Source organism: Macaca nemestrina, chromosome 11 (assembly GCF_043159975.1).
Source record: "Macaca nemestrina isolate mMacNem1 chromosome 11, mMacNem.hap1, whole genome shotgun sequence".
Lineage (NCBI taxonomy): Eukaryota > Metazoa > Chordata > Mammalia > Primates > Cercopithecidae > Macaca > Macaca nemestrina.
In genome coordinates, this window is record NC_092135.1 from 21,040,111 (window position 1) to 21,067,329 (window position 27,219).

A 27,219-nucleotide genomic window follows, 5' to 3' on the forward strand; every position below is an offset into this window, starting at 1 on the left:
ATACATAATTCACATATTCAAACACTTTTGTACAAAGATATTATACAAACACTAAAGAGTTCAATGTGAGATTGGTATTGCAGGCAATTTTTCCCTATTCTAAAAAATTGTAAAATGTTGCCATATCTTTATGAGAATTATATATTTAACATAGTCATAATTTACACTGCTAGTAAGGCCATGGTGACTGTATTCTTGGTAGCACAGCCAGCCTGGGAACTATGTACACTTTTTCCTGCTATACTATATCAGGCAAATGCTTACTTGAGAAATTGGCTCTTAGCTGTACTTGGGTCACCAACAATGCAAACATTTATGTCCCCTCGAAGAGAGGTCCCTTCTCCTGTTGTCTTTGGAACACCACCAAAGAGCATCAGCAGGACACCCCGTTTTACTTCATCATTGCCTGAAATGAAAAGCTACAGATGAAAAACTAATTTTTCAACATGAAGTTAAACACTTTCAGAGGAAACAGTAAAGGCATGTTTACCAACCAAAAGGTAGAGTCGGCTAAAGCAAAGCATAAAACTGGAGTAATAATACCTGGCTTCTGATCTTGGTTCTTGCTCTGTGGACTTAGTCACCTAAACCACTGTTCTAATGTCTTCTCCTACACCACAGATGTCACTGTGCCAGTGCTCACTATCCTAAAGGCCAGAGCCTTTACTTGTCCGAGTCCTACCTCCTACACAAAACCTTACCCAATGCCTTAGCCCTCAACGATCTCTCCTGATAAATGAACTATGTCCACCACAGCCTACCACATTTGCTAGTCCTTTTTAATGCCAGTTCTTATAGTTCTGTCAAGAGTTTGAGGAAATGGTTCATAACACTTTTCTATCACCTACAGTGACCAGTACTGAATAAATGTATGTTAACTGAATTCATGTGGATTAAATAAGACGCTGAATGCAATTTACAGCTGCTTAGTTCATAAATCCAGTAAGAAGGAAAAACAATTTTCTTAAAAAAAAAAGTGTTTCTTAAAAACGATTTTTTTTTTTTTTTTTTTGAGACGGAGTCTCTGCCGCCTGGGCTGGAGTGCAGTGGCCGGATCTCAGCTCACTGCAAGCTCCGCCTCCCGGGTTCACACCATTCTCCTGCCTCAGCCTCCCGAGTAGCTGGGACTACAGGCGCCCACCACCTCGCCCGGCTAGTTTTTTGTATTTTTTAGTAGAGACGGGGTTTCACTGTGTTAGCCAGGATGGTCTCAATCTCCTGACCTCGTGATCCGCCCGTCTCGGCCTCCCAAAGTGCTGGGATTACAGGTTTGAGCCACCGCGCCCGGCCAAAAAACAATTTTCTTAATAGCACACTGTGCTATTAAACATTTTTCTGTGGAATTATCTACTCTGTGAACTCCATCGACAAAGTGCTATGCAAATTTACACAAGGCATTCCTTGAAGTAGAAAATTAGGCTGGGTGTGGTGGCTTATGCCTGTAATTCGAGCACTTTGGAAGGCCAAGGCGGGAGGATTGCTTGAGCCCAGAGGTTTGAGACCAGCCCAGGCAACATGGTGAAATCCCATCTCTAAAAAATTTTTTTTTTAAATTAGCTGGGCACGGTGGCAGGCACCTGTAGTCCCAGCTAATTTGAGGGCTATGGTGGAGAACCGTTTAAGCCCAGGAGGTTGAGGCTGTAGTAGGCTGTGTTCGCTGTCACTGCACTCCAGCCTGGGCGACAGTGAGACCCTACAAAACAAAACAAAACAAAACAAAAGAAAACAAAAGAGGTAGAAAACAAAAAACCCATTCCACAAACAAAACTTCTTTGACTTATATTTAGATAGAAAAAAAGGGCCGGATGCAGTGGCTCATGCCTATAATCCCAGCACTTTGGGAGGCCAAGGTGGATGGATCACTTGAGGTCAGGAGGGAGTTCGAGACCAGCCTGGCCAACATGGCGAAACCCCACCTCTACTAAAAATACAAAAATTAGCCGGGCGTTGTGGGGCATGCCTGCAATCCCAGCTACTCGTGAGGCTGAGGCAGGAGAATTGCTTGAACCTGGGAGGCAGAGGTTGCAGTGAGCCGAGATCACACCACTACACTCCAGCCTGGGCGACAGAGCGAGACTCTGTCTCAAAAAAAAAAAACAAAAAAACAAAAAAAACACAAATAAATAAAATTTAAAAAAGATTAAAAAAAAGTTAATGAGTTCCTACCACAATCCCAATTGAGTATAGAAGACAAGGATGGAAGAGTTCAAAGATAAAGCATCAGGCACAAAATGTTAGTTATAGCCTTCAAAACACAGCTAGCAACCAAGAGTCAGGAAAATGTGAAACTGCCAAAGGTATAGACAGAACAAGTAACCAATCATAAACATTCCATCTTGGTAAATAAAAAGACAAACAAGAGCCAAGTGTGGTGACCTACACCTGTAATCCCAGCTACCGGGGAGGCTGGAGGTAGGAAGATTGCTTTAGCCCAGGAGGGAGTGCTTCAGCCTAGACAACATAGCAAAAGTGTCTCTCTAAAACACACACACAGACACACACGTGTGCACATATACACAACAACAATAACAAGGCCAGGAGACTACAACCACAAAAAGGCCAGGAGACTAGTCTAGCATATTGAAACTTTAAGTGCATTTCGTCATAAGGCCAGGAAATAAGATGACGAAATAACTTTTTTTCCTTAAAAAAAAAAAAAAAGATAAAAATACATAATAAAACCTATCATTTTAACCATTTTTCAATCTATAGTTCAGTGGCACTAAGTACATTATGTTGTATAACTGTCACCACTATCCCTTTCCAGAACTTTGTCATCATCCCAAATAGCAACTTTATCCATTAAATAACTAATTTCTCCCATTCTCCAAGTCACTGATAATCTCTATCCTACCTTATCTCTATGAATTTGCACATTACAGGTACCTCATATAAGTGAAACCATGTACCTGTCCTTTTGTAAATGACCTCTTTTAGACCCACTAAAAACTTTCTTTTTTTTTTTTTTTTTTTTTTTTGAGACGGAGTCTCGCTCTGTCACCCAGGCTGGAGTGCAGTGGCTGGATCTCAGCTCACTGCAAGCTCCGCCTCCCGGGTTCACGCCATTCTCCTGCCTCAGCCTCCCGAGTAGCTGGGACTACAGGCGCCGGCCACCTCGCCCAGCTAAGTTTTTGTATTTTTAGTAGAGACGGGGTTTCACTGTGTTAGCCAGGATGGTCTCGATCTCCTGACCTCGTGATCCGCCCGTCTCGGCCTCCCAAAGTGCTGGGATTACAGGCTTGAGCCACCGCGCCCAGCCTAAAAACTTTCATGGTCTGATTTATGTGCTTTAAGAAATCACTTGTGGCTGTTTATAATCATTATTTTGATTTCAAGTTTATGGTACAAATGGATGGAATTCTTACCATGTATAGTAGGGAACAGGCTGGTACAAAGATTGTGGTATAGATTTTTATCTTGACTCATCTCAAACACTTTCTCCCATTCTTTCACAGTCATTTGGTTCTTAATGCTCTCGGCTGTCTGTTCCTCATCTCTGAGCTCTTTTCCCCCAAACTAAGGGTAGAGAACAAAGGAAGAATTATTAGTATAGAAGCAGTCAAAAGAGCATAAAGGAGAAGAAACTTCATTGCATGGGAAGTCAACCTCACAATTTACTGACTGTAAAGGTTTAACAACAACAACAAAAAACCAAAAACAACTCCCCAGACTAGTAAGCCCTCAGTTAACAAAGACACTTAAGGGTGTGTCATTTCTCCAGTGAATTAAATAGAAAAAAAGCTACCTGAATGCTCAAGAGATAAGCCATAGCAGAATGTTAATCACTGATATAAAGATGCAAATAAAATAAGACATTATGTTCACTCCCTTTTTCCAATACTGAACTATTTTCCAAACTCCCATTTATGAGTTAACTGAACAATACTGCCAGGGGTTCATCATTCTCAGAAATTTACTTCCCAGATTACTAAATCTTTTTATTTATATTTCCTCCAAAAGCTTAACAGAGGTGTGAAACTTAAAACAAAAAACAGCATGGATAATTTGTACCACTGTTCTTAAAAGCATTTAGCTCTTATGTAAGACATCAAATAAGACTGTTTTTTTCAAGATCAGAAAGACATATGTCAAAAGATTTGGTTTTAAAACTCATCAAATCTTAACCCCATCCCCTGCTCTTAACATTGATGAGATAACCCAGATGTTTCAGAATCCTATCACTTTGTGGCAGCCTCAGGGTAGGTGTTTCTTAAGCTGTCACTCTACTAAGACTCACTGTTGGCCTGCCTGGCCAACAGAGCAAGACCTCATCTCTAAAAAAAATTTTTTAATTAGCTGGGTGCAGTGATTCATACCTATAATCCCAGCTACTCAGGGGGTTGAGATGGTAGGATCACTTGAGCCCAGGAAGTGGAGGCTACAGTGAGCCATGACTTTGCCACTGCACTCTAGCCTGGGTGACAGAGAGACTGTTTCAAAAACAAACAAAAACCCCAAAATGACTTACCCTTGGGTTGGTTGGCGCAACACAGCAGGCAAGAAAGACCAGCCTGTAAGAAAGGTCCCTAACACCAAGGGCCCGGAGTCCTCGAATGCCTTCTGTCTCATATCCATCAACACCACTGACACGGGAATTAGTTTCTGCACGTGCTCCTGAAACAGAATGATAGGCTGTTTCACAACTTAAATATTAAAGGTGCTGAATAGCTTTAAAATTGCTCAAATAAGTGAAAGCTATAAATCCAAAGACTTCACTTAAGCCTTGAATACTTTCAGAATAGCACCATTTGTGGCAAAACCAGTTTCTTTTTATTCTCATCACAGTTCCTTGCTCAGCTTCTGATTGGCAGCCAAAAAGAAGACAATGTAGATGTGGGAAGTTAGATACTCTGCAGTTTAGGTAACTGAGAATTTGTTAAATTTGAGCCACAGATTACTGACCTGGTGTGCTAAGCTTGGAGACGTCAGGCACAACAATCAGTGTCCCTGTAAAGTCACACTTGTCACCAGCTTGAGCTGATTCCACAGCTTCAGCCCTCAAAATAACTTCTAAACTGCGGGGGATACTCCCTCGAGGAAGCTCAGCTTGGGTCTCTTGAATACGAACCTGTAATAAAGACAAACAGCCAAGAATGAGAAGCGATCCCTTTCAGATGCCATACAATCTAAATTAAATACCACAAATACTGACATATTCTAAACTATCTGACCCATTAGCAGACTTTCACATGTTATCAACATTCATCCTAAAAATTATCTACTCTAAAACTCCTTTTAGTCAAATAGTTCAATTTGGCAAAAGATTACATCTATTTAAAAACTTCATGCTGATTCAAGCAGCAGAGGAAAAAAAAAAAAAAACTTCTTTTACTCTCATTTAAAAAGTTTTTTTTTCTCTTTGTTCAAAATGACTCTAAATATGTTATATGTTCCATCTTCTCTAAGCTTTAAGATAATTTTATGGAAAATTTCAAATATACCTTTTAATACCCTCCACTTCAACACAACTGCTAACATTATTTACAGATACATGTTTTTTCTTTTTTACTATATATTTGAACAAAGTTGTAAACATCAAGAAACTTCACACCTAAATATTTTAGCATTCATCTCTAAGAATAAAGACAATCCTCTGTTACAATACCATTAACACAACCAAGATAATTAAACAATATTTAATTCCATAAAATTACACATCTTCTATTATCTAGTCCGTCTTCAAATGTCTTGATTGTCAAGTGTCCTTTATACAATTGTTTTCTTCCCCGAAACTAAGACCCAATCTGACTCATACTTTATAAGGTATCTCCTACCCAAAGCTGTTGGCAGAATATGTGCATCTTATAAGCTACCAGGTTAATGTAAGAAAGCTAAATAAGGAGAATGATTATCAGAGCAATATAAGCAATATTAAATTCATCTGATAATTATTCCATACTTAAGCAGTTTCAACTTTTCTTTCCTTTTTGTATGTCCCAAAAAATTAAGACCTGCTGAAATTTGAGAGTCCCCTTCATTCTGCCATCCATCACCTCTTGCGACTGCCATCCATCACTTCTTGCCCAGGTAAATGAAATTGCCTATTACCCTCTGTTAAACCCATCACGGACTTACTCAGTTTCCTTAAAAAAAAAAACAAAAAAACAAAAAAAACCACACACACAGGCACGGTGGCTCACGCCTGTAATCCCAGCACTTTGGGAGGCCAAGGCGGGCAGATCACGAAGTCAGGAGATCGAGACCATCCTGGGTTAACATGGTGAAACCCCTCTCTACTAAAAATATAAAAAAAATCAGCCGGGTGTGGCGGCGGGCGTCTGTAGTCCCAACTACTCGAGAGGCTGAGGCAGGAGAATGGCCTGAACCTGGGAGGCAGAGCTTGCAGTGAGTGGAGATCACGCCACTGCACTCCAGCCTGGGTGACAGAGTGCGACTTTGTCTCAAAAAAAACAAAACAAACAAACGAACAAACAAAAAAACACACACACATAAACTACCTTCCCAGTATATTCCCACTGCTTATTAAGATAGGCTCAAACTTCTCAGCCTAAGATTTAGGGATCCAAGTACCTCCAGGTCTCACATCACATCATCTCTCAGATGATCTCCAACTTGGCTCCTTTACTTCAATCATGATAATCCTCATTGCTTCCAAGCTAGCCTGTCTTATTCACGCTTTCCTTTCTATGCACCAAATGGAAATCTTACACTAATAAGTTGCTATTTCTTCAAAGTTTTCTTAACTCCAGTTTATAATAACCACCACCACCTAGTTACCATTTATTCTTTGACAAATACATTTTGTCAGTCTTAAGGAACTTCCAAGTTATTAAAAGTTAAAACAGATGTATATACTAACAATTACAATTTACATGAAGAGTTTTGGGCTTAAATTTGTAGTCATTTTGATGATGCTTAACTTATATAAAAATTGAATTGAACATGATCTAAATAGAAGTTATTGCAAGGGTCTAGAAGTGAATTATTATCATTGACGGACTCTGATCTACACAGATGTTTAATACCTTTTGAAAATCAACAAATCTTGATTTATTTGTATCCAGCAAGAATCTCCTCCTGTTGGCACAAACTGGATTTCGGCAGATGTTTGGCTGTGTGTATTTGAACTGCTGTTCTACATCCCTGATCACTGTCTGACAGTCCAAGCACAGAAAAGTTCCGCTCACAAGCTCTGGGTGAACTGGGTGAGTCCGCACCACCTGCCCACTGATGCGAGTGAGCAAACCAATTCTGGATGAGGTGAGCTCTCGAATCCTGTTTAAAGACAAATGTCCCATTAGTAAACATTCATCTCCTAACTAAGAATCTTTCCATTTTAGTGAGAGGGCATTCAAAGATAATTTATGTTTAAAAAAAAAAATTTAAGAGACAAGGTATTCTTTGGACTCTCCTGTAAGAATAATTTAGTCAATGTGCCCATTCCTAAATTATATGATGTATATGCATCCAGAACAATATATATAAATGAATAAATATAAATTAAAGGATGCCAAAAAAAAGAAAATTAAAATTACAAAACAGAACGGGCCGGGCGCGGTGGCTCACACCTGTAATCCCAGCACTTTGGTAGATTGAGGCGGGCAGATCATGAGGTCAAGAGATCGAGACCATCCTGGCCAACATGGTGAAACCCTATCTCTACTAAAAATACAAAAACTAGCTGGGCACGGTGGCGAGCACCTGTAATCCCAGCTACTTGGAGGCGCTGAGGCAGGAGAACTGCTTGAACCCGGGAGGTGGAAGTTGTAGTGAGCCCAAGATTGCGCCACTGCACTCCGGCCCAGGTGATAGAGCAAGGCTCTGTCTCGGGGGAGAAAAAAAAAAAAAAAAAAAAAAAAAAAAAAAAAAAAAACCCAGAATGATCCTGTTTTTGTTTTATATGCAAATACTTTTTTGCTTACCTGCAATTTCTTAAAAAAAGGATGTTACACAATAATCCTGAGAAAAAATTTTGTACTGAAAGTTCAGAAACACTTCCTTTACAAACCCATTTTATGTGAAATAACGGTAATTTTATAAAGTAATTTCAGTAGTTTAACTGCCCAAAATATCACTTCAATTTTATCCAGTAAATTTATTCTTAAAATAACTGCCAAAGGGGTGTTTGAAAATTATGTATTTAAACTGACAAAAATTTCCAGAGATTCAGGAATTTCTAGAATTTCATATTTTCTCCCTTGATCAATTTTCTCCCAGATTTCCCTAAAAGGCACCCTAAAATGTGGTAATCCTAAGACTTTGCTTCACTTCATTTACCTCTAATCCCATCTCCATAGGAAAATACATCACTCTAACACTAAACTTTCTGGATAACTGGGTATAACTCCTATAAAAGTCAACCTTCTACAAAATCTGAATACAAACCACTATTTTTTCCTCCTGGTATAACAGCATCAATGTTGTAAGTACTCATTTTATAATTATTGTGATTACCAATTATGAAAAAGTAATTTTTACAGCAACAAACCTACTTTTTGCATGATTTAGGTAGAAAACCTAAGCCAAAAGACTTCACAGATAAGGAAACTGAGGCTCGGGGAGGTAAAAGTGATTTGTATAATGTTAAATAGTGAGCTAATAACAGATCAAGGCAACCTCTCAAATTTTCTGACTGTCAGCTAAGTGGTACCTATACCATCTGGTGAATTCATTTTTTTCCAGAGAAGGGTTTCTTACTTGTGTCTGGTAGGCAGGTCTTGGAATGCAACATAAAAATCCTTGGCAAGAGGGATCTCTTTACGGTCTTTGACGAATGTTTTCAAGGCCCGACACAGGTAAGGGTAAACTCTGAAAAACAAAAAAGTCAACTGATACCTTAGAGGTTTACCAAGTCCTCCTTCCCTTTACATATCTACCAACAGTCGAGATTAAGGAATTTCATCGGTTACAACTAAGCCTCAGAACTTAACTGTGCATGACACTTCTATTATCTAGTCTGGGTTTAGGACCCTCTTTCAATTCCTATCCCACTGAAACACTAAATACAAAATGTCACACCATATCTGTTTATCTTTAAATAATCATATAGCACCCACACTGTTAGCCATTCCTCTGTCCAACATGACTAGCTGAACAATCATCTTGTCAATATGCTCAAAACTGTGAATTTTCTGTGGGCTGTTTATGACTTAGTAAATCAGGTGTCAAGTCAGTCTATTTATTTGGTTTCATTCTGAGACAGGGTCTCACTCTGTCACCCAGACTGAAGTGCAGTGGCACGATCACAGCTCACTGCAGCCTCAGTTTCCCTAGGCTCAGGTGATCCTCTCATCTCAGCCTGCTGAGTAGCTGGCACTACAGGCATGCACCACCATGCCCAGCTAATTTTTGTGGGTTTTTTCCGTAGAAATGGGATTTCACCATGTTGTCCAGGCTGGTCTCAAACTCCTGGGCTCAAGTGATCTGTCCACCTCAGCCTCCCAAAGTGTTGGGATTACAGGTGTGAGCCACCATATCTGGCTGGTTTGATAAGAAATGGATGAGGACAGGAGAAGTATTTGTGTACTATTGTGAGAACAAATTGGCAAAAATGCTCCATTTGACTGGTGAGAGTGAAGTATGCATGTCCTTTTTATATAAGTTTCTAATAGCTACTACAGCTTACTTTGTTTAAAAAGTGGGGTCTGAAAGTCCTCTAAAAAAGGTGCTATTCTCGGGAAAGAGAACTGCTGCCTGGTTTGTGCATGAGGCATGGCACAGCTGCTTCTACCAGCAGGCTTGATTTTCTACCTCTCCCTCATTTGTCAGTGCAATAACTTCTGCTGCATGCTTTCACAATAAACCCTGTTGCTTACTTACCCCTCCAATTAATCTTGATCATCAGCTATGACTAGAAACACAGACAAATCCTCCATCTCCCAATCTACCAAGAAATGAACAAGATTGTACCTCCTTATCCCTGAGTTTTCATTTATCTTTCACAACTGTCCACAATTTATTTTAACTTGATTCTATTTCTGATTGTCACATTCATTTAATCCTAATACAAAGTCTTGTGTGCAAAGATGTTTCTTGCTGTGTATAACAATTCAAAATACAATAAAAGCCTTATATTAAATATAATGTCTAACCATAGTATTTCTACCAAAAAACCACAATTGGAGCTATTAGTATGATTTTAAGAAATTTTATGTGAATTTGAGTAGTTTCATACACAGTACACACAGAAAGACATCAAAATGTGACAGAAGATCCTTACAAAACTCTGTACTTGTAGACTTAGAAGGCTCCTGGAACTCTTGTAGCAGACCTGCAAATGATGGTGGTAGATTACAAGTGTATAAGCAATTTAATTATCCTTACTTTTCTCTATTTTCTACAATATATACCTACTACTTTTATAAGCAGAAACAAAATTAAACTTTAAGGGAACAAGAAGTACAACAACATCAATGCTGTAAAGATAACCCCAGTACAAGAACAGGACGCACACAAACACCTATTCCTGTGGGGAAAAAGGATCAGTGGAATGACACAAAAGTACAGTTTTCCTCTTGGGAAAACTATACAGAAAGCAAAGATTTTCAACATTTGTATTTGAAAAAAAAGTTCAGCTCTGGCTGGGCACGGTGGCTCACGCCTGTAATCCCAGCACTTTGGGAGGCCAAGGCGGGTGGATCACCTGAGGTCAGGAGTTCGAGACCAGCCTGACCAACATGGTGACACCCCATCTCTACTAAAAAATGTAAAAAATTAGCCGGGCGTGATGGCGGGCGCCTATAATCCCAGCCATTAGGGAGGCTGAGGCAGAAGAATTGCTAGAACCAGGGAGGCAGAGGTTACGGTGAGCAAGATCGCGCCACTGCACTCCAGCCTGGGCGTGAGAGAACAAGACTCCGTTTCAAAAAAAAAAAGGTCGGCTCTACAAAGGCCTACATGAAGTTCAGAGCAGTACTAAAATGACCACTGGCAGTATGAAAGCGCCTCTTCTCAGAGGGAAATAACTGCTGCCCTTCTGCTACACAAGTGAACACTTACAGTCCAGGAAGAGCTGGCTTCCCAGATTTCAACCCCTATTCAAAGTAAAGAAGATTAATATGTCCATACCTATAGAACTCCTCTTGAATGGTGGTAGAAAGTTGCTGGTTAAATTGTTCCAGGTCCACAAAACTCACAACCAATGTGTTTCTCTCAGGACGAATCAGTTCCTCTGCTAATTGCAGGTATTTAACTTCTCCATCGCTGCTCTGAAACCTGCAGGTACATGCGAGTCAACTAGATTAAGGACACAGGCAGTACAAAGAACCTGAATGATTGATAATTCAGAATACTGGTTAAAGTCCAACAACTAGGCTCAGATGGGCCCATGTTTGGCAGTTCTGTAACTTGGGGCAAGTTACTTGTCCCTTCTGATATGGTTTGGCTGTGTCCCCACCCAAATCTCATCTTGAATTTCCACATGTTGTGGGAGGGACCTGGTGGGAGGTAATTGAATCATGGGGACAAGTCTTTCCCCTGCTGTTCTCTGATAGTAAGTATGACGAGATCTCATGGTTTTAAAAAGAGGAGTTCCTCTGCACAAGCTCTCTTTGCCTGATGCCATCCACTTAAGACATCAGTGACTTGCTCCTCCTTGCCTTCCACCATGACTGTGAGGCTTAACTGCTAACAACAAAAAAACAACAAAACAACTACTAACTCTTATTATTGTCATGTATAATTAAGATTGGAAAATGTTAAATCAAGAAATTCAGTCGAGAACCCAATGATTCCATTTCTGTAGGTAATTTGCAAGCTGACAGATTAGTCAGGGATTTAAGAAGCAGAATAGAAGAATACACGGAAATGAGGTGTTTCACTGTCCAAGACTTCAGGAAAATTGAAACATGCACACTAAATAAAGCTGTTGGTATTTTTGCTTCTAAAGCCCAAGCAGGATATCATACAAATTTATTTTCTGTTCTTTTAAACATAATATGCAGATTTGCTTTAAGAAAAAATCAATTTCTCCTCCAAATACAGCATGTTCTGACAACTCAAATACAGCATGTTCTGACTTAAAATATTTGTTAAACAACTACGTGCAAAGCCCTATGACAGAGGCATCTGAGGCTGAAAATGGCAGTGTTGTTCCTGCCCTAGGGTTAACTAACACTTTGTGTCTAGGGAGTTAGATATGTAAACAACGAAGACAGACATGAAATATGTTCCTGTTAATGAGAACAAGAAATGTGCTAGGATAATAGAAACTAAATCTGCCTAACAGAACATGTACAAGAGTCATACATATAAAAGGTGGTACTGGAATTCAGCTTCTGAAAGTTAAAAATTTCGAATAAAAACAGATGGTGGAGTGACTGACTACAGATGTTTGCAAGTATATGATTAAGTCAGAGAAGGTAGGGGAGAAGTGTGGATGATGACTGGGGTGGTTTTGGAAGACAAACAGGAAAGAGGAGTGGTGAAGAATTTGAACTTTATTCCACAAGCAATGGTGAATTAAAGTTTATTTTGTGACAGGGAGTTGGCACTTCTTTAAACAAAGTATAGAGATTATTTGTCTCATCATCATCATCTAGCTGCAAAGTCAAGGCACTTAGATTATTTGTTGAAATGAAACATTTATTGAAGAACCTTTGTAATGTGATATGGTGGGTAGGTGGGGTTGAGGATGGAATCTGAATTCCACACTAAGTGGCTGAGAGGTAAAGGTGTTACACTGCCGGAGACAATGAAAAACAAATGGCACCCTGGGAGCCTAAGGAAGAAAGGATTAGTGCCTCTCAAAAAGGTGTACAAGGTATCACAAAGGTGAGTTTTTAGCTGGGCTTTGAAGGAGGAACTATCAGGCAGACAATAACATTGCCATAGGTAGCAAAATGGAAATTAAATTATGGTTTTAAGTATACCAAAATTTCATAAGATGGAAACACTATTCACAATAGCCAAAAGGTGGAATGAACCTGCGTCCACTGAATGGACAAGCAAAATGCAGTACATATGCAGGTTGAGCAGCCTCATCTGAAAATGTAAAACATGAAATGGTCCAAAATCTGAAACTTTTTGAGTGCTGACATGATTTTCACTGGAGCATTTCAAATTAGGGATGCAACTGGTTAAGTATAATGTAAATACTCCAAATCTGAAAAAAAAAATCCAAGATCCCAAACTCTTCTGGTCCCAAGCATTTCAGAAAAGGGATACTCAATCTGTAGAGGCAATGTTATTTAGCCTTAAAAAGTAAGGAAATTCTGACACATGGTACCTCGCAGAGGAACCTTGTAGACATTATGCTACACAAGCCAAACACAAAACGACAAATACTATTATGATTCCACTTATATGAGGTACCTATAGTGGTCAAACTCATAATGAAAGGAAGCAGAGTGGTGGGTGACGGTGGTTGAGGGAGAGGGTAACGGAAGAGAGGAAGAGAGTTCGTATTTAATGGGCACAGAGTGTCAGTTTGGAAGATGAAAGAAGTTTGGAGCCGGGTGCGGTGGCTCACGCCTGTAATCCCAGCACTTTGGGAGGCCCAATCGGGCGGATCCCCTGAGGTCGGGAGTTCAAGAGCAGCCTGATCAACATGGGGAAACCCCATCTCTACTAAAATACAAAATGAGCCGGGCGTGGTGGCGCATGCCTGTAATCCCAGCTACTCTTGAGGCTGAGGCAGGAGAATCGCTTGAATCCGGGAGGCGGAGGTTGCGGTGAGCTGAGATGGTGACACTGCACTCCAGCCTGGGAACAAGGGCTAATAATTCCGTCTCAAAAAAAAAAAAAAAAGAGTTTGGAGATGGAGGGTGGTGACGGCTGCATAACGAGGTGAACGAACTTAATGTCACTGGACTGTACACTTAAAATGCCTACAATGGTCAACTTTGTGATGTATATTTTACGACAATAAAAAGAACTTCATAAGCTTTTTTCACAAGCCATTCCAAACTGTTGACCCTTCATCCTGGAGGCCGTGGTGTATCTACTCTAGGAAAAATAACCGGTGGGTAGGTAAGGCAAGCCAGGGAGGAGGCGGGGCTATGAGGCCAGGAGCCCAGAGGCACAGAAAAAAAGAGGGGTAGTGGAGAAAGGAAAGGAAGGCCAGAGGGAAAGGGGAGCAAGGGACCCAGAAGAAAGGAAATGGTAGTTACTCTACAGGGCACGGCTCCGCACCCCAGTAGCTTTCAAACCACAGTTCACGCAGAAACTTTCATCAGCACAGGCGGCGAGGGTGGCCCGGGCCCTGCCCACCCCCAGCACCAGGCTACCGGCTGTGTGGCCCAGCAGGGCTCCGCCGGGATTCAATGGCACTTCGGCCTCCCCCTCAACCCCGCCGCACCCAGCGGCCCAGTTACTATACTCAGCGAGCCCAGGTTTCCGCGCCGGTCACCGGGGACTGTGCAAATACCAGGCTCGCGGGGTGGTGAGCATCAAGTGACAGAAGCAAAGCACTGGGCACGAGCATCTTAGGGCTCGATATGGGTTTTCGTCCAGAAAAACCCAGCCTGTTCTAGGCTCCTCGCGGCCGCTGGGCTCGCAGCCTAAAGTTGGGGGGCGGGCGGGGCAACACTTCCCGGACGAGCGACCCCCAGGTTCCGGAACACCCGCCGGCCACACGGCACCTCCTGGCCCAGACACCGCGGGCTCCGGAGGCGGGCGAGGCCCCGGGCGCTCATCGACTTACTCCTCCAAGAAGTCCAGGAACAGTTTCTGGCACTTCTCGGCCACCTCATCGCGGACCTCCAGGTGCTGGCTGCCGGCGCCCGGCTCCGCTGCCGCCGCGAGGTCCATATTTGCCCAGCGCCGAGGATTCGCCTACGCCACGCTCGACCGCCACAAGTCGCTTCTTTCCAGACGCTGCAGCTTTGCGCGCGCCGCCGCCGCTTCCGCCCCGCCCCCTCTTCCGATCGGCACGGCCGGGACCAATCGTGACACAGGAGCCGGAGATTTCGCGCCAAACCTGACCAATGAACGGCGCTTCTCCAAGAGCCCCCGCCCACGGAAAGGGATTTCGCGCCAAATGCAAAGCCCCGCTGGAGAAAGCCCATCTGCCTTTGCGCCTGCGCAGTGTAGCCGTGGCCGCGGGTATTTTTGGCTACTGGAACAAGTTCGAATCTGAGGGTTTTGTCCGAGTGGTTTTTCAAATGTTTTTTAATCATTCCACTGATACTAATTGAACGATCGGAGTAAGACTCTATGGAAGAGGAAAAAGGGGAAGATTCACATCTCCCGCTTCTACTGTCTAGTTGGAGGAAATAATGGAAACCACAGTATAAAACCCTGTAAAAGGGTCAAAGAGATGTCCAAACCTTGCCTGGGTAAGGTGGCACAATTATTGTGGTGGTGCTGACCGAGGAAAATCAGCGAAATATTTGACAGTGGCCGGGTGCGGTGGCTCACGCCTGTAATCCCAGCACTTTGGGAGGCCGAGGCGGGTGGATCACCTGAGGTCAGCAGTTCGAGACCAGCCTGGCCAACTTGGAGAAACCCCGTCTCTCCTGAAAATACAAAAAGTAGCCGGGCGTGGTGGTGCACGCCTGTAATCCCAGCTACTCAGGTGGCCGACTCAGGAGAATCGCTTGAACCCGGGAGGAGGAGGTTGCAGTGAGCCGAGATCGTGCCATTGCACTCCAGCCTGGGCAACAGAGTGTGACTCCGTCTCAAAAAAAAGAAAAAAAGAAAAAGAGAAAGAAATATATGACACTATGGTTAATCTTTTTTTTTTTTTTTCTTTTTTTTCCGATGAAGTCTCACCCAGTGGCTCAGGTTCGAGAGCAGTGGCGCGATCTCTGGTCACTGAAACCTCCCCCGCCCTGGTTCAAGGGATTCTCCTGCCTCGGCCTCCCGAATAGCTGGGATTACAGGCGCCCGCTACCGTGCCCAGCTAATTTTTGTGTTTTTGTAGAGACAGGGTGTTCGCCATGTTGACCAGCTGCTCTTGAACTCCTGACCCCAGGTGATCCGCCTGCCTCGACCTCCCAAAGCGCTGGGATTACGGCCGTGAGCCACAGAGCCCGGCCTTAATACCCTTCTTAAAATGCACTATTGGCTTGAGTTCTCCTTATGTTCTTTCTCCCATCTTTCCCTGACCGTTTCGCTTGGTTTTTCCGCCGTCTCTTTGGCCATTCCTGGTTAGCATCCTTTGTAGGCGCCTCTTCTTCAGTGAGTCTTTTAAATGTTCTGGTTCCAGAGCTTTCATTTCCCATAAAGTCGCTCCTTGGGCGACCCTTTACACTCCCTTGGCGTTAATTAACGTCTGGGTACTGATGATATCTATATGTGTATTTCACCAACCAGTACTTTTTTTGGCCTCCAAGACATTAAGAGAAACGGGGACCACTTCCATTTTTCGAGGCTTCTTGCATATTAAAAATATTTTTTCTTCCTTTTCTTTTTTTGAAACGAGGTCTTGCTATGTTGTGCAGGCTGACCTTGAACACCTGGTCTCAGCAATCGGCCTGCATTCGCCTCCTGAGTAGCTGGGATTTCCTGCCACCAACTTATTGAAAAAATGTTTCTTTTTCTTTTTTTTTTTCTTTTCTTTTCTTTTTTTTCTTTTCTTTTCTTTTTTTTTTTTTGGAGACGGACGGAGTCTCTCTCTGTCATTAAGCGGGAGTGCAGTGGCACATCTCGGATCACTGCAACCTCTGCCTCCCGGGTTCAAGCAATTCTCCTGCCTCAGCCTCCTGAGTAGCTGGGACTACAGGCGCACACCGCCACGCCCGGCTAATTTTTTTTGTTTTTGTTTTTGTATTTTAGTAGAGATGGGATTTCACCATGTTGCCCAGGCTGGTCTCAAACTCCTGAGCTCAGGTAATTCGCCCACCTCGGCCTCCCAAAGTGCTAGGATTACAGGCATGAGCCACCGCGCCCGGCCTGAAAAGATTTAAAAATGCCAAACAGAGTGGACAGAAACTCAAGTAATTATTTTAACATACGTACAAATACACTATTCACAAGATATTTACAAGTTTAACAAAAATGCTCAACGCTGGTGTGTTGCAGTGTATCTGTAATCGTATGTATTACCTCATTTGAAAACGAACACTCAGCTGGGCGCGGTGGCTCACTTCTGTAATCCCAGCACTTTGAGAGGCCAAGGTGGGCGGATCATGAGGTCAGGAGATCGAGACTATCCTGGCTAACACGGTGAAACCCCGTCTCTACTAAAAATACAAAAAAAATTAGCCGGACGCGGTGGCGGGCGCCTGTAGTCCCAGCTACTCAGGAGGCTGAGGCAGGAGAATGGCGTGAACCCGGGAGGCGGAACTTGCCGTGAGCCGAGATCGCGCCACTGCACTCCAGCCTGGGCGACAGAACGAGACTCCGTCTCAAAAAAAAGAAAATGAGCATGGTGGCTCATGCCTGTAATCCCAGCACTTTGGGAGGCCAAGGTGGGTGGATCTCTTGAGGTCGGGAGTTCCAGACCAGCCTGGCCAATATGGTGAAACCCCATCTCTACTACAAATACAGAAATTAGCCGGCCGTGGCGGGGGGCGCCTGTAGTCCCAGCTACTCGGGAGGCTGAGGCAGAGAACTACTTGAACCCAGGAAGTAGAGGTTGCAGTGAGCCGAGATCGTGCCACTGCACTCCAACCTTGGTGACAGAGCGAGACTCCGTCTCAAAAAAGAAAAGAAAAGAAAATGAACACTTGAGGCCCTGTGTCCTACAGCCCTTTACAAACTCCAGAGTCTGCCTGCCTACTGGACATCACCACTTGCGCATATTTTAGGAACCTTGAACTCAACAGTGCTTCCTGGATATTCACAACCCTAGTGCACTTGAGCTAACCCGATTCTGCTCCATCCTCTCAAAAGGCCTCACTCTTTTCTTTCTCATTTTTCTTCTTCTCTCTTCTCTTCCTCTTTGATCCTCAGGATAGATTTCTCAGAACTAAAGTCCCATGTACAGAAGGAAAAAAAGAAAAATGACAGTGCAGAGCTCTGGGCTGATTTTCAGCTATGCTCATGGAGAAACTCAAGGCTTTCTCTTCTCAGCTCTCCATATCTCACAGGTGTTCCCTTCCTCCTTCAGACGTGTATCTCTAAACCAGAATAGTAGATGAGGTCTGTAAGTGAGGTTTGTGGGGATACCTTCCACAACAGGAGGAGGGTGTGAGTTATGAAATATCTCTGTCACACCCCAGAAAGCTGTATGTTGTGTGTGTGCTGGTGCCCAGGCCTGACTGCTATCCTTAGAAAGGCCTGTTCACAAGATTGGCCTTTGGCTGGCATTGGGAACTTGACTGGTAAATAATTCTCTACACCGATATAACACTGTCCCTTGATAAGGATGGCTCATTGTATCTAAACTGTACAATGTGATTGATACTAAATACCTGGGAGACTAAATTTTTTTTTTTTTTAAGACAAGGTCTTGCTGTGTCACCCAGGTGGGAGTGCAGTGACACAATCACGGCTCATTGCAACCTCGACTTCCTGGGATCAAGTGATCCTCTCGCCTCAGCCTTCCGAGTAGCTGGGACTACAGGTGCATGCCACCACGCCTGGCTAATTTTTCTATTTTTTGCAGAGATGGGGTTTTGCCGTGTTGTCCAGGCTGGCCTCGAACTCCTGGGCTCAAGCGATCCTCTTGCCTTGGCCTCCCAAAGTGCTGGGATCACAGGTGTGAGGCGCCACACCGGGGCCTCCATGATTTTCTTTTCTTTTCTTTTTTTTTTTTTTTTTGAGACAGGGTCTTGCTGTGTCACCCAGGCCAGAGTGCAGTGACACAATCATGGCTCACTGCAGCCATGACCTCCTGGGCTCAGGTGATCCTCCCACCTCAGCCTCCCACGATGTGCACTCCCATGCCTGGCTAATTTTTATATTTTTTGTAGAGACAAGATTTCATCATGTCACCCAGGTCAGTCTTGAACCCCTGGGTTCGGGCAATCCTCCCAAAGTACTGGGATTACAGGTGTGAGCCACCGTGCCCGGCCATCCATGATTCTTTCTAAAAAATTAGTTTAGAATAGCTTTAGATTTACCAAAAGTTGCAAAAGCTAGTATAGAATTTTCAAATACACTTTGCCTATTTTCCCTTACTGTTTAATATCTTACACTCTTATAATACATTTATTACAACTCAGGAACCAACTTTGGTATGTTAGTATTAACTAATATTGCACACTTTATTCAGATTTCACCAGTTTTCCCCTAATGTTCTTTTTCTCTTCCCAGATCTCATCCTGATGCCACATTACACTTAGTGGTCATGTCTCCTTAGACTCTTCTGGTTTGTAATAGTGTCTCAGACTTTCCATAGTTTTAATGCCAATGTCTCTCAATTGGGATTTGTCTAATGTTTTTCTCACGATTAGACAGTGATTATGGGTTTGGGAAGGACGATTGCAGAGGTAAAGTACACTTCTTACCATTACTTTATGATTTTGAAGCAAATCCCAGACATTGTATCATTTCATTTGTAGATATTTCAGAATGATTTTCTAAAACATAAGGGTTCTTTTTCCTGAGACATGTTTTTAGCTGGGAAGGAAACATCCTTCAAACAGCTGTAGCAGTGCAGGTTAGTGATGCTCATTATTTTAAATATAACTGTAATATTTTCCGGAATCATTGACACTTCAACTTACACTAAATAAAACCAGCAGATTAAAAAGTTACATGATATCGTGGGTGGTGTGCAATATTCAATAAGATATTTCTCATATTATGAATCTTTTCTTTCAATGCAGTCAACCCTCATCTTATAAAATATTTGGTATATGTTACTTCTTTTTTATATTTATTTATTTACTTATTTATGAGACAGCATCTCAGTCTGTCACGCAGGCTGTAGTGCAGAGGCAAATCACAGCTCGCTGCAGCCTTGACCTCCTGGGCTCAGGTGATCCTCCTACCTCAGCCTCACAAGTAGCTGGGACTACAGGTGCGCACCACCATACTCAGCTCATTTTTGTATTTTTTGTAGAGATGGGGTTTCACCATGTTGCCCAGACTGGTCTCGAACTCCTGGGCTCAAGCAATACTCTTGCCTCCGAAAGTGCTGGGATTATAGGCATGAGCCATTGTGCCCAGCCTGTTCTACTTCTTATTAACAACAACAACAACAACAGCAAATACATGCTAGCTGCTAACCAGTGTTTAGCAGTATGACTTTCTTCCTAATTACTTAAATAGGCAAAGTTTGATCTTGATTTCTAACAAAATAAGTTTGACTATGATGTCTAACAAAATAAGTGCAAAAGTGGCAATTTTTAGTTATTTTTATGTAATTCTTAGTTTTTTCCAAAAGCTGAACACCGGAATTCCATACACACACAGACACACACACACACTCACACACACACACACAGCGTGAGAGTTAATTTTATGTGCCAACTTGAGTGGGTCGTGGGCTGCCCAGATTAAATATTATTTCTGCTTGTGTCTTTGAGGGGTTTCTGGAGGAGATTAGCATTTGAATAGACAGATTCTGTGTAATAGATTGGCCTGCCCAGTGTGGGTGGGAACCATCCAGTTGGTTGAGGGCCTGAATAGAACAAAAGACAGAGGAAGGAGGAGTTTGCCCTCTTTTCCCTGCCTTACTGCCTGAACTGGGACATCTCGTCTCATCTTCTACCTTCAGATGAGATTTACACCATTGGCTCCCCTGGTTTTCAGCCCTTCAGATTGGGACTGAACCACCCACCAGCTTTCCTGGATTTCCAGCTTGCAGATGCCAGCTCATAGGATTTCCCAATCTCCGTAATTGCGTGAGCCAATTCCTCATAATAAATCTCTCTCTCTCTCTCTCTCTCTCTCTCTCTGTGTCTCCTATTAGTTCTGCGCTCTGGATAACCTGGCTAATACACTCACTTTTAACTTTCATATACTCAATTCATAATAACCTATCATTTTAAATATATCTTACATTATATTATAAATTAAGAAATATGAAGCTGCATATACAAATTTACTATTGTTTTATAGCTACTATAAAATGCTTTTCTGTCCCCCTTAAGATCCTCTCAGGTTCACTTGTCTCAGTCCAGCTCCACATGGGCTCTGAGTCGCTCGGTGAGGACTCTCGCCCTCTGTGGCTCTCAGGCTTCTCTGTCGTCCCCACTGAGGAACTGGCTCATGCCTCTCAGAAGCACCTTAAAGGAAAGAGGGAGTTACGGCCCTGGAGAATCTTTGACATTGGTCAAAGACAAGAGTCAGTGATTAAATTTCTTCTCTTTAACCGATCCTCTGCGGATGGATATTTAGGTTAGGTTAGGTTATTTGCTCTCTGCTCCTCCATTAGAAATAACAGTACAATTAGCATCTTTGCATGCGTGTATTTCTGGAGGTTACATTTCTGGAAGAGCTAGTCCTGGGTGAAAGGGTATGAACATTTTATGTTTTCATAAACTGTCTAATTGCTTTTCAATAAGGTCGTATCAATTTATCCTCTTATCAATGCACATGGCATTTTCATTTTAAGTAAAATAAGAACCTTAAGGCAAATGGATTAAGTTCTGATCTTAGAATTACAGGCTTCAGTCTGTCAGTGGGAAAGGATTATTTGGGGATTAGAATCTTCCTGCTGTCTCTAAAATCTCACCCATCCCCACACTGTTCCATTCATTCATGTATTCGATCATTCTGCATCAGGTACTGTGATAGGTACTAGTGATACTGTAGTGAACAAAACAGACACAAGTCCCTGGTTCTCATGAAGCTTACATTCTAGGTGGCGAGGTGCAGTGGAGCACACTGCAGAGTTTGATACAATTCATTCCTTCTTGATTTTGAGCCTCAACAAGAAAATCGCTTCTGTTATTATAATATAGAGCCCAAGAATCACCCAGTATTTCACAGAGATATAAAACCCATCTCCATGGCTTGAGACCGAAAAAGAAAATTGTACATCCCACTCTTCTAGACATAAAAGAGATCTGTACTCCTCATGTGCAGCTGTAGCAGGCTGCACAGGCAGCATGGGTTGACCGTCACTTTCATTAGTCCCGGGAGATATCCTAGAAATAGCAGATCATTAAGTCTCATGTATAGTCCATGAAAAAAAAAAAAAAAAAAAAAAAAAAAAGAAATGGCAGACCATTGGGTTGACAGGGAGCTCAGAAAAAGATGCACTTACAAACAATTCAGGTGGAAGCAAATGAAACATTTTTTCTGATCTGAGTGCAAGTTATGCTGAAGTAATTCAAACAAAACATGAAACAAACAAACAAACAAAAAACCCAAAAAGAGCCCATGGTGCTCTCAGCAATTGCAGAGAGGATTGTATGAATGGTGGCAGCTTTGTGGGAAGCATTTAGTTGCACATTATGTGGCAGGCATCAAGGATGGCTAGTTTGACTCCTAGTGTGACTTCAACTAAAATGTCCAAGGGCACAGCGTGTGGGGGTTTTGTTGTTATGTTCCTAATTAACAACAATGAAGGGCTGACGTGTTCTGTGATATGATACGTCTCAGTGTGTGCATTCTGTGCTTCAGTCTTCTGCTGTCCTGCAGTCCATCCTTCTGTTGGGGTATCCTGCAGTGGGCATCCGTGTTTGTGGATAGGGCTTCCGGAAACTTACAATCTAATGGTGGAGGCAGGATATGAACACAACTATAATTTGCAGAGTGATATGCAACTGTACCAAAATATATAAAGTATAAAGTGACATCAAAATGCAAGGTTACAGCAGAAATAAAGGATTCTAATTAGGTTTTTGTTTGTTTGTTTGTTTGTTTTTGAGACGGAGTCTCGCTCTGTCGCCCAGGCTGGAGTGCAGTGGCCGGATCTCAGCTCACTGCAAGCTCCGCCTCCCGGGTTTAGGCCATTCTCCTGCCTCAGCCTCCCGAGTAGCTGGGACTACAGGCGCCCGCCACCTCGCCCGGCTAGTTTTTGTATTTTTTAGTAGAGACGGGGTTTCACCGTGTTAGCCAGGATGGTCTCAATCTCCTGACCTCGCGATCCACCCGTCTCGGCCTCCCAAAGTGCTGGGATTACAGGCTTGAGCCACCGCGCCTGGCCTCTAATTAGGATATTTACTGTAAAAAGAGAATCTATTGGGAGGCCAAAAAAAATCACTGATTTCTTATTTTATAGCAAATTATAATTTTTAAAATTGCAAATAATATACATTCATTGAAGGAAAGCAGAAATACAGAAAAACAAAAGGAATAAAAACCACCCCAAATTGTACCACACAGAAATATTATTTACCATTTTGATGAGTTTCATCCTTCTATATGAAATGCATTATTTTTTTTTGTTTTTTTATTTTTATTTTTTTATTTATTTTATTTTTTTTTTTGAGACGGAGTCTCGCTCTGTCACCCAGGCTGGAGTACAGTGGCCGGATCTCAGCTCACTGCAAGCTCTGTCTCCCAGGTTTATGCCATTCTCCTGCCTCAGCCTCCCGAGTAGCTATAATGCTCCTTTTAAAAGAAATTCAGGCTAGGCTCAGTGGCTTATGCCTGTAGTTTCAGCACTTTGGGAGGCCAAGGCAGGCAGATCACTTGAGGTCAGGAGTTCGAGACTAGCATGGCCAACGTGGTGAAACCCTGTCTCTACTAAAAATACAAAAATTAGCTGGGTGTGGTGGTGCATGCCTGTAATCTCAGCTACTTGGGAGACTGAGGCAGGAGAATCCCTTGAAACTGAGAGGTGGAGGTGAGTGAGCTGAGATGGCGCCACTGCACTCCAGCCTGGGCGACAGAGTGAGACCTCGTCTCAAATAAATAAATAAATAAATAAATATAAATAAATACAAAAGGCCGGGCGTCATGGCTCACGCCTGTAATCCCAGCACTTTGGGAGGCCGAGGCGGGTGGATCACGAGGTCAGGAGATCGAGACCATCCTGGCTAACACTGTGAAATCGCGTCTCTACTAAAAATACAAAAAATTAGCCAGACGTGGTAGCAGGCACCTGTAATCCCAGCTTCTCGGGAGTCTGAGGCAGGAGAATGGCGTGAACCCGGGAGGTGTATCTTGCAGTGAGCCAAGATTGCACCACTGCACTCCAGCCCAGGTGACAGAGTGAGACTCTGTCTCAAAAAAAAAAAAAAAAAATTAAAATAAAAATAAATAAATAAATAATCAATAAAAGAAAGTCAACAGTATATCATGAACATCTCTTCAGTTGACAAATATATTTCTGTATTATTTTAATGGCTATATCTATTACTATAAAGACCATCCATGTAGTATATTTTAAAAAATTTAAATCTTTAGATAATTTTGATGAGAAATTAATGAGTCAAAAGGGAATCACATTTTAATACTCTTAATATATCTGCCAAAGCATCCTCCAGAAAACTTGCACATGCTCACCAGCATATGATAGTGCTGTTACAATTATTACTCTCCTTGTCAATTTAAAAGGGGAAAAAATGAGACCGTGTTTACTTCTTACATATATTTTAATAATTTCCCAGGGCACCTCACCAGCTTTCAATCAGTTCAGTTCAGTGGATTGCACTCAACCAGGATTTCTTGGATTGTTCCGTTGTGTCTTGTACAACGGTGTTCTCTCCTCTTGCATTTCACACAAAGGGCCCTCACTCTGAGAGTACATCTTCCTCATTGTCTTAGTCCTCCGAAATGGAGATCGGTGTGCAGGAGGTTTACTGGGGAGTGCTCTGGGGATCAATAGCTAGTGGGGACAGGGAGAGCATGAATGGGCAGAGGGAGAAGTTGAACTGCTGTGCGGTTGCAACAAAGACCTTGGTGGATCCCACAGGGAGCTCCGCAGCTCAGATGATCCTTCAGAGTGGCTCCAAATCAGGCAAGGGGGCTGGGCCTTTTATCCAGCATCAACCAGTCATGGGATGCAGGCTGCCATTGGGGAAGTAGTGTAAATGTGGGTGAACCAGCTTATTTCAGTCAAGGGCAATTCCTAGGGAGAGAGGTATGAACTGTCAATAGCCAATGAGGTCCTAAAGTTGGTATCTGGGCTGCACATCATGGCATCCACTAGAGCCCACCCTTGTAACTGCTCTGTATAGTAACACGACTGCATTTCAGAACAGCACTTACAGGATCCTGGCTGGCCTCTTTTCCTAAGGAAACTTATAAGAGGCAGGCTAATAGGATGAACTACAGCTGATGCGCTGGAGTTGAACTTGAGCCTACAACTGATACTGATCATGATTCCCTCCTCTACCACCCATTCCCAGATTCCCCTCTTAGCTAGCACCTTTTCTAGTCTAGGTGGCTTACCTGGTGGAGTGACACAGACCTTCATTCCTGAGGGACCTGCCTTTGGTCACCATACTTTTTCAGGCCATGGCTGGTATACTTGTCCGTTTACTGTCAAAACTGGTTAGTGGTTGTATGAGAAGTGCTGGATTATCTGGGTGTCAAACCTTTACCCTGCTCCCACTGTATAACAGACACCTGACCTCTTCTTGCTGCTCAGGTCAGTTAAACCCGCTAATATTATGACTCTTTGGCTTTGGGAATCAAGTGATTCCCCTGCCTTGACCTCCACACCCACCACCTGGCTTATTTTTTATTTTTATTTTTTGTATTTTAGTAGAGACGGGGTTTCACCATGTTGGCCAGGCTGGTCTCAAACTCCTGACCTCAGGTGATCTGCCCGCCTCGGCCTCCCAAAGTGCTGGGATTACAGGCGTCAGCCACTGTGCCTGGCTGGACTATGCATTTTAACAGTTGCTGAGTTAAGGCATAGACCATATTTGGAGGTGGTGCCCGTGCCTTGTACAATAACATCTCCAAGCCGGCGCCTTGGTTGAGCTTCCAAAAGGCCCTTCTATCACCCTATAAGTCATGAAGCTTCTGGGCAGTTCAGTGAGTAATAGGATCAGTGTCAGGAACTCACTGGAGCTGGGAGAGTGAGCTGTCAGAGTAGCTGATTAAAGCAATAGGCCAAAAATGAAAGAGCAAAGCCTTTAATCACTCATTGCGATGGTAAAAGTGAGTTTAAAGCTGGAGAAAGCGCCGACTCCTGCTTCATTTCCCTTATGAAACGATGCAGTGGGTGAGGCTCGGGGGATCAGCACAGACATGGCAGTCTCTTGGGCAAAATGCTCCAGCAGTTTTATGGACCCTGAAGTGGAGAGGGTTTGGGGTAGAAAAGCCCTGGGTGCTTAGTCAGATTGGGGAAAAAGTGTCTTCAAGGTTCTTCCTCCTCCCCCTATAAGGAGACCTCAGCAGAGGAGGTCAAGGAGGAGCTCTGCCCAAGGTCTCAGATGGTGACCCAGAGACAAAGGCACCAGGCTAGGAATATGAATGCATGAAGAGAATGGCTGGCCAGGGGAGCCTGAGTCCTTGACTGCAACTTCCTTTAGAAACCAGGATGCACTGGCTATGCACCATGAATGGCGTGGAGAGGGAAGCTTTCCCTGTGAGGCCTGCCAGGTAGTCTTTGTAATTGTTTATGGTCAGGCCTGAAAAATCACAGATAGGTGTTTAACCAAGGGCCAGACTCCTCAACCCGTAGATCCCATGGTATTGTGCCTATTGCTTTGCTGTAAGGTGGGACTCTGAGTCTGAGCTGTGGGGGATTCCACATTGGTGCATCAAACTTTGTAAACACCAGGACACTGCTACTAGATGAGACCTCAAAGGCAGAAAATGAAAACCCATGCAGTTGGGTTGATCAGATCCAACACCAGGCCGTGGGGGCTACAAAGTCTGGCGGAGTCACAGGAATGAGAAGAGACAAGTTAATAGAGAAAGTGGGACCAGGGGGCCAACGCTAGTATGGAAGCTGTGAAGGCCCCAGGCTCTGGGAGCCCATGCTGTATTTATTGGTGATCAAACAAAGAAATAGGTGGTGAGGATGTGGGTGTTAAAAGGAAGCGGTGTATCAAGTGAATGAGCTACAGCTGTGACAGTTTAGCATTTTCTTTGCAACATATGGCTACTTGAGATAATGGGAGTGCTAGAAGCAAGGAGCCAGCAAATCTAGACACATTCCGGAGGCCAGGAGGGGTTTTAGACCCTGGACTCCAGTCATGTTCCAAGCCCTGCCTCAGTTTCTCTCCCAACACTCGGCTTTTCTCCTAACACATACCTAGAACATGTGCTGAGTCCAGTAAAGGTAAATTGCTGCTAGAGGTTGGAAGGGTCCAATGTTATCAATTTGCTAAGAAGTGAGAGGTTGGTTTCCTCCAGGGATGGTGCCACACTGAGGGCTTGACATTGAGTTCTGTTGCTGTCAGATAATGAGAGGTGAAGCCAGCTGGACTTCCTGGGTCAAGTGGGGACTTGGAGAACTTTTCTGTCTAGCTAGAGGATTGTAAACACACCAATCAGTGCTCTGTGTCTAGCTAAAGGATTGTAAACACACCAATCAGCACTCTGTAAAAACGCACCAATCAGCACTCTGTGTCT

General features: G+C 43.1%; 1 protein-coding gene across 1 annotated transcript in view; it reads right to left on the reverse strand.

The window, feature by feature from the left end:
- LOC105492566 (minichromosome maintenance complex component 6) overlaps window positions 1–14,778 on the reverse strand; it is a 38,418-nt gene extending 23,640 nt beyond the window's left edge. Inside the window, exons 1-8 of the mRNA XM_071072669.1 lie at window positions 14,603–14,778; window positions 11,029–11,175; window positions 8,659–8,769; window positions 6,987–7,236; window positions 4,903–5,068; window positions 4,469–4,614; window positions 3,366–3,516; window positions 265–406 (exon numbers count right to left, since the gene is read on the reverse strand). Of these exons, the coding sequence (XP_070928770.1) occupies window positions 265–406; window positions 3,366–3,516; window positions 4,469–4,614; window positions 4,903–5,068; window positions 6,987–7,236; window positions 8,659–8,769; window positions 11,029–11,175; window positions 14,603–14,709 (1,220 nt within the window). The 5' untranslated portion in view covers window positions 14,710–14,778. The remainder of the gene's footprint in view (window positions 1–264; window positions 407–3,365; window positions 3,517–4,468; window positions 4,615–4,902; window positions 5,069–6,986; window positions 7,237–8,658; window positions 8,770–11,028; window positions 11,176–14,602) is intronic.
- Between the last annotated feature and the right edge of the window lie 12,441 nt (window positions 14,779–27,219).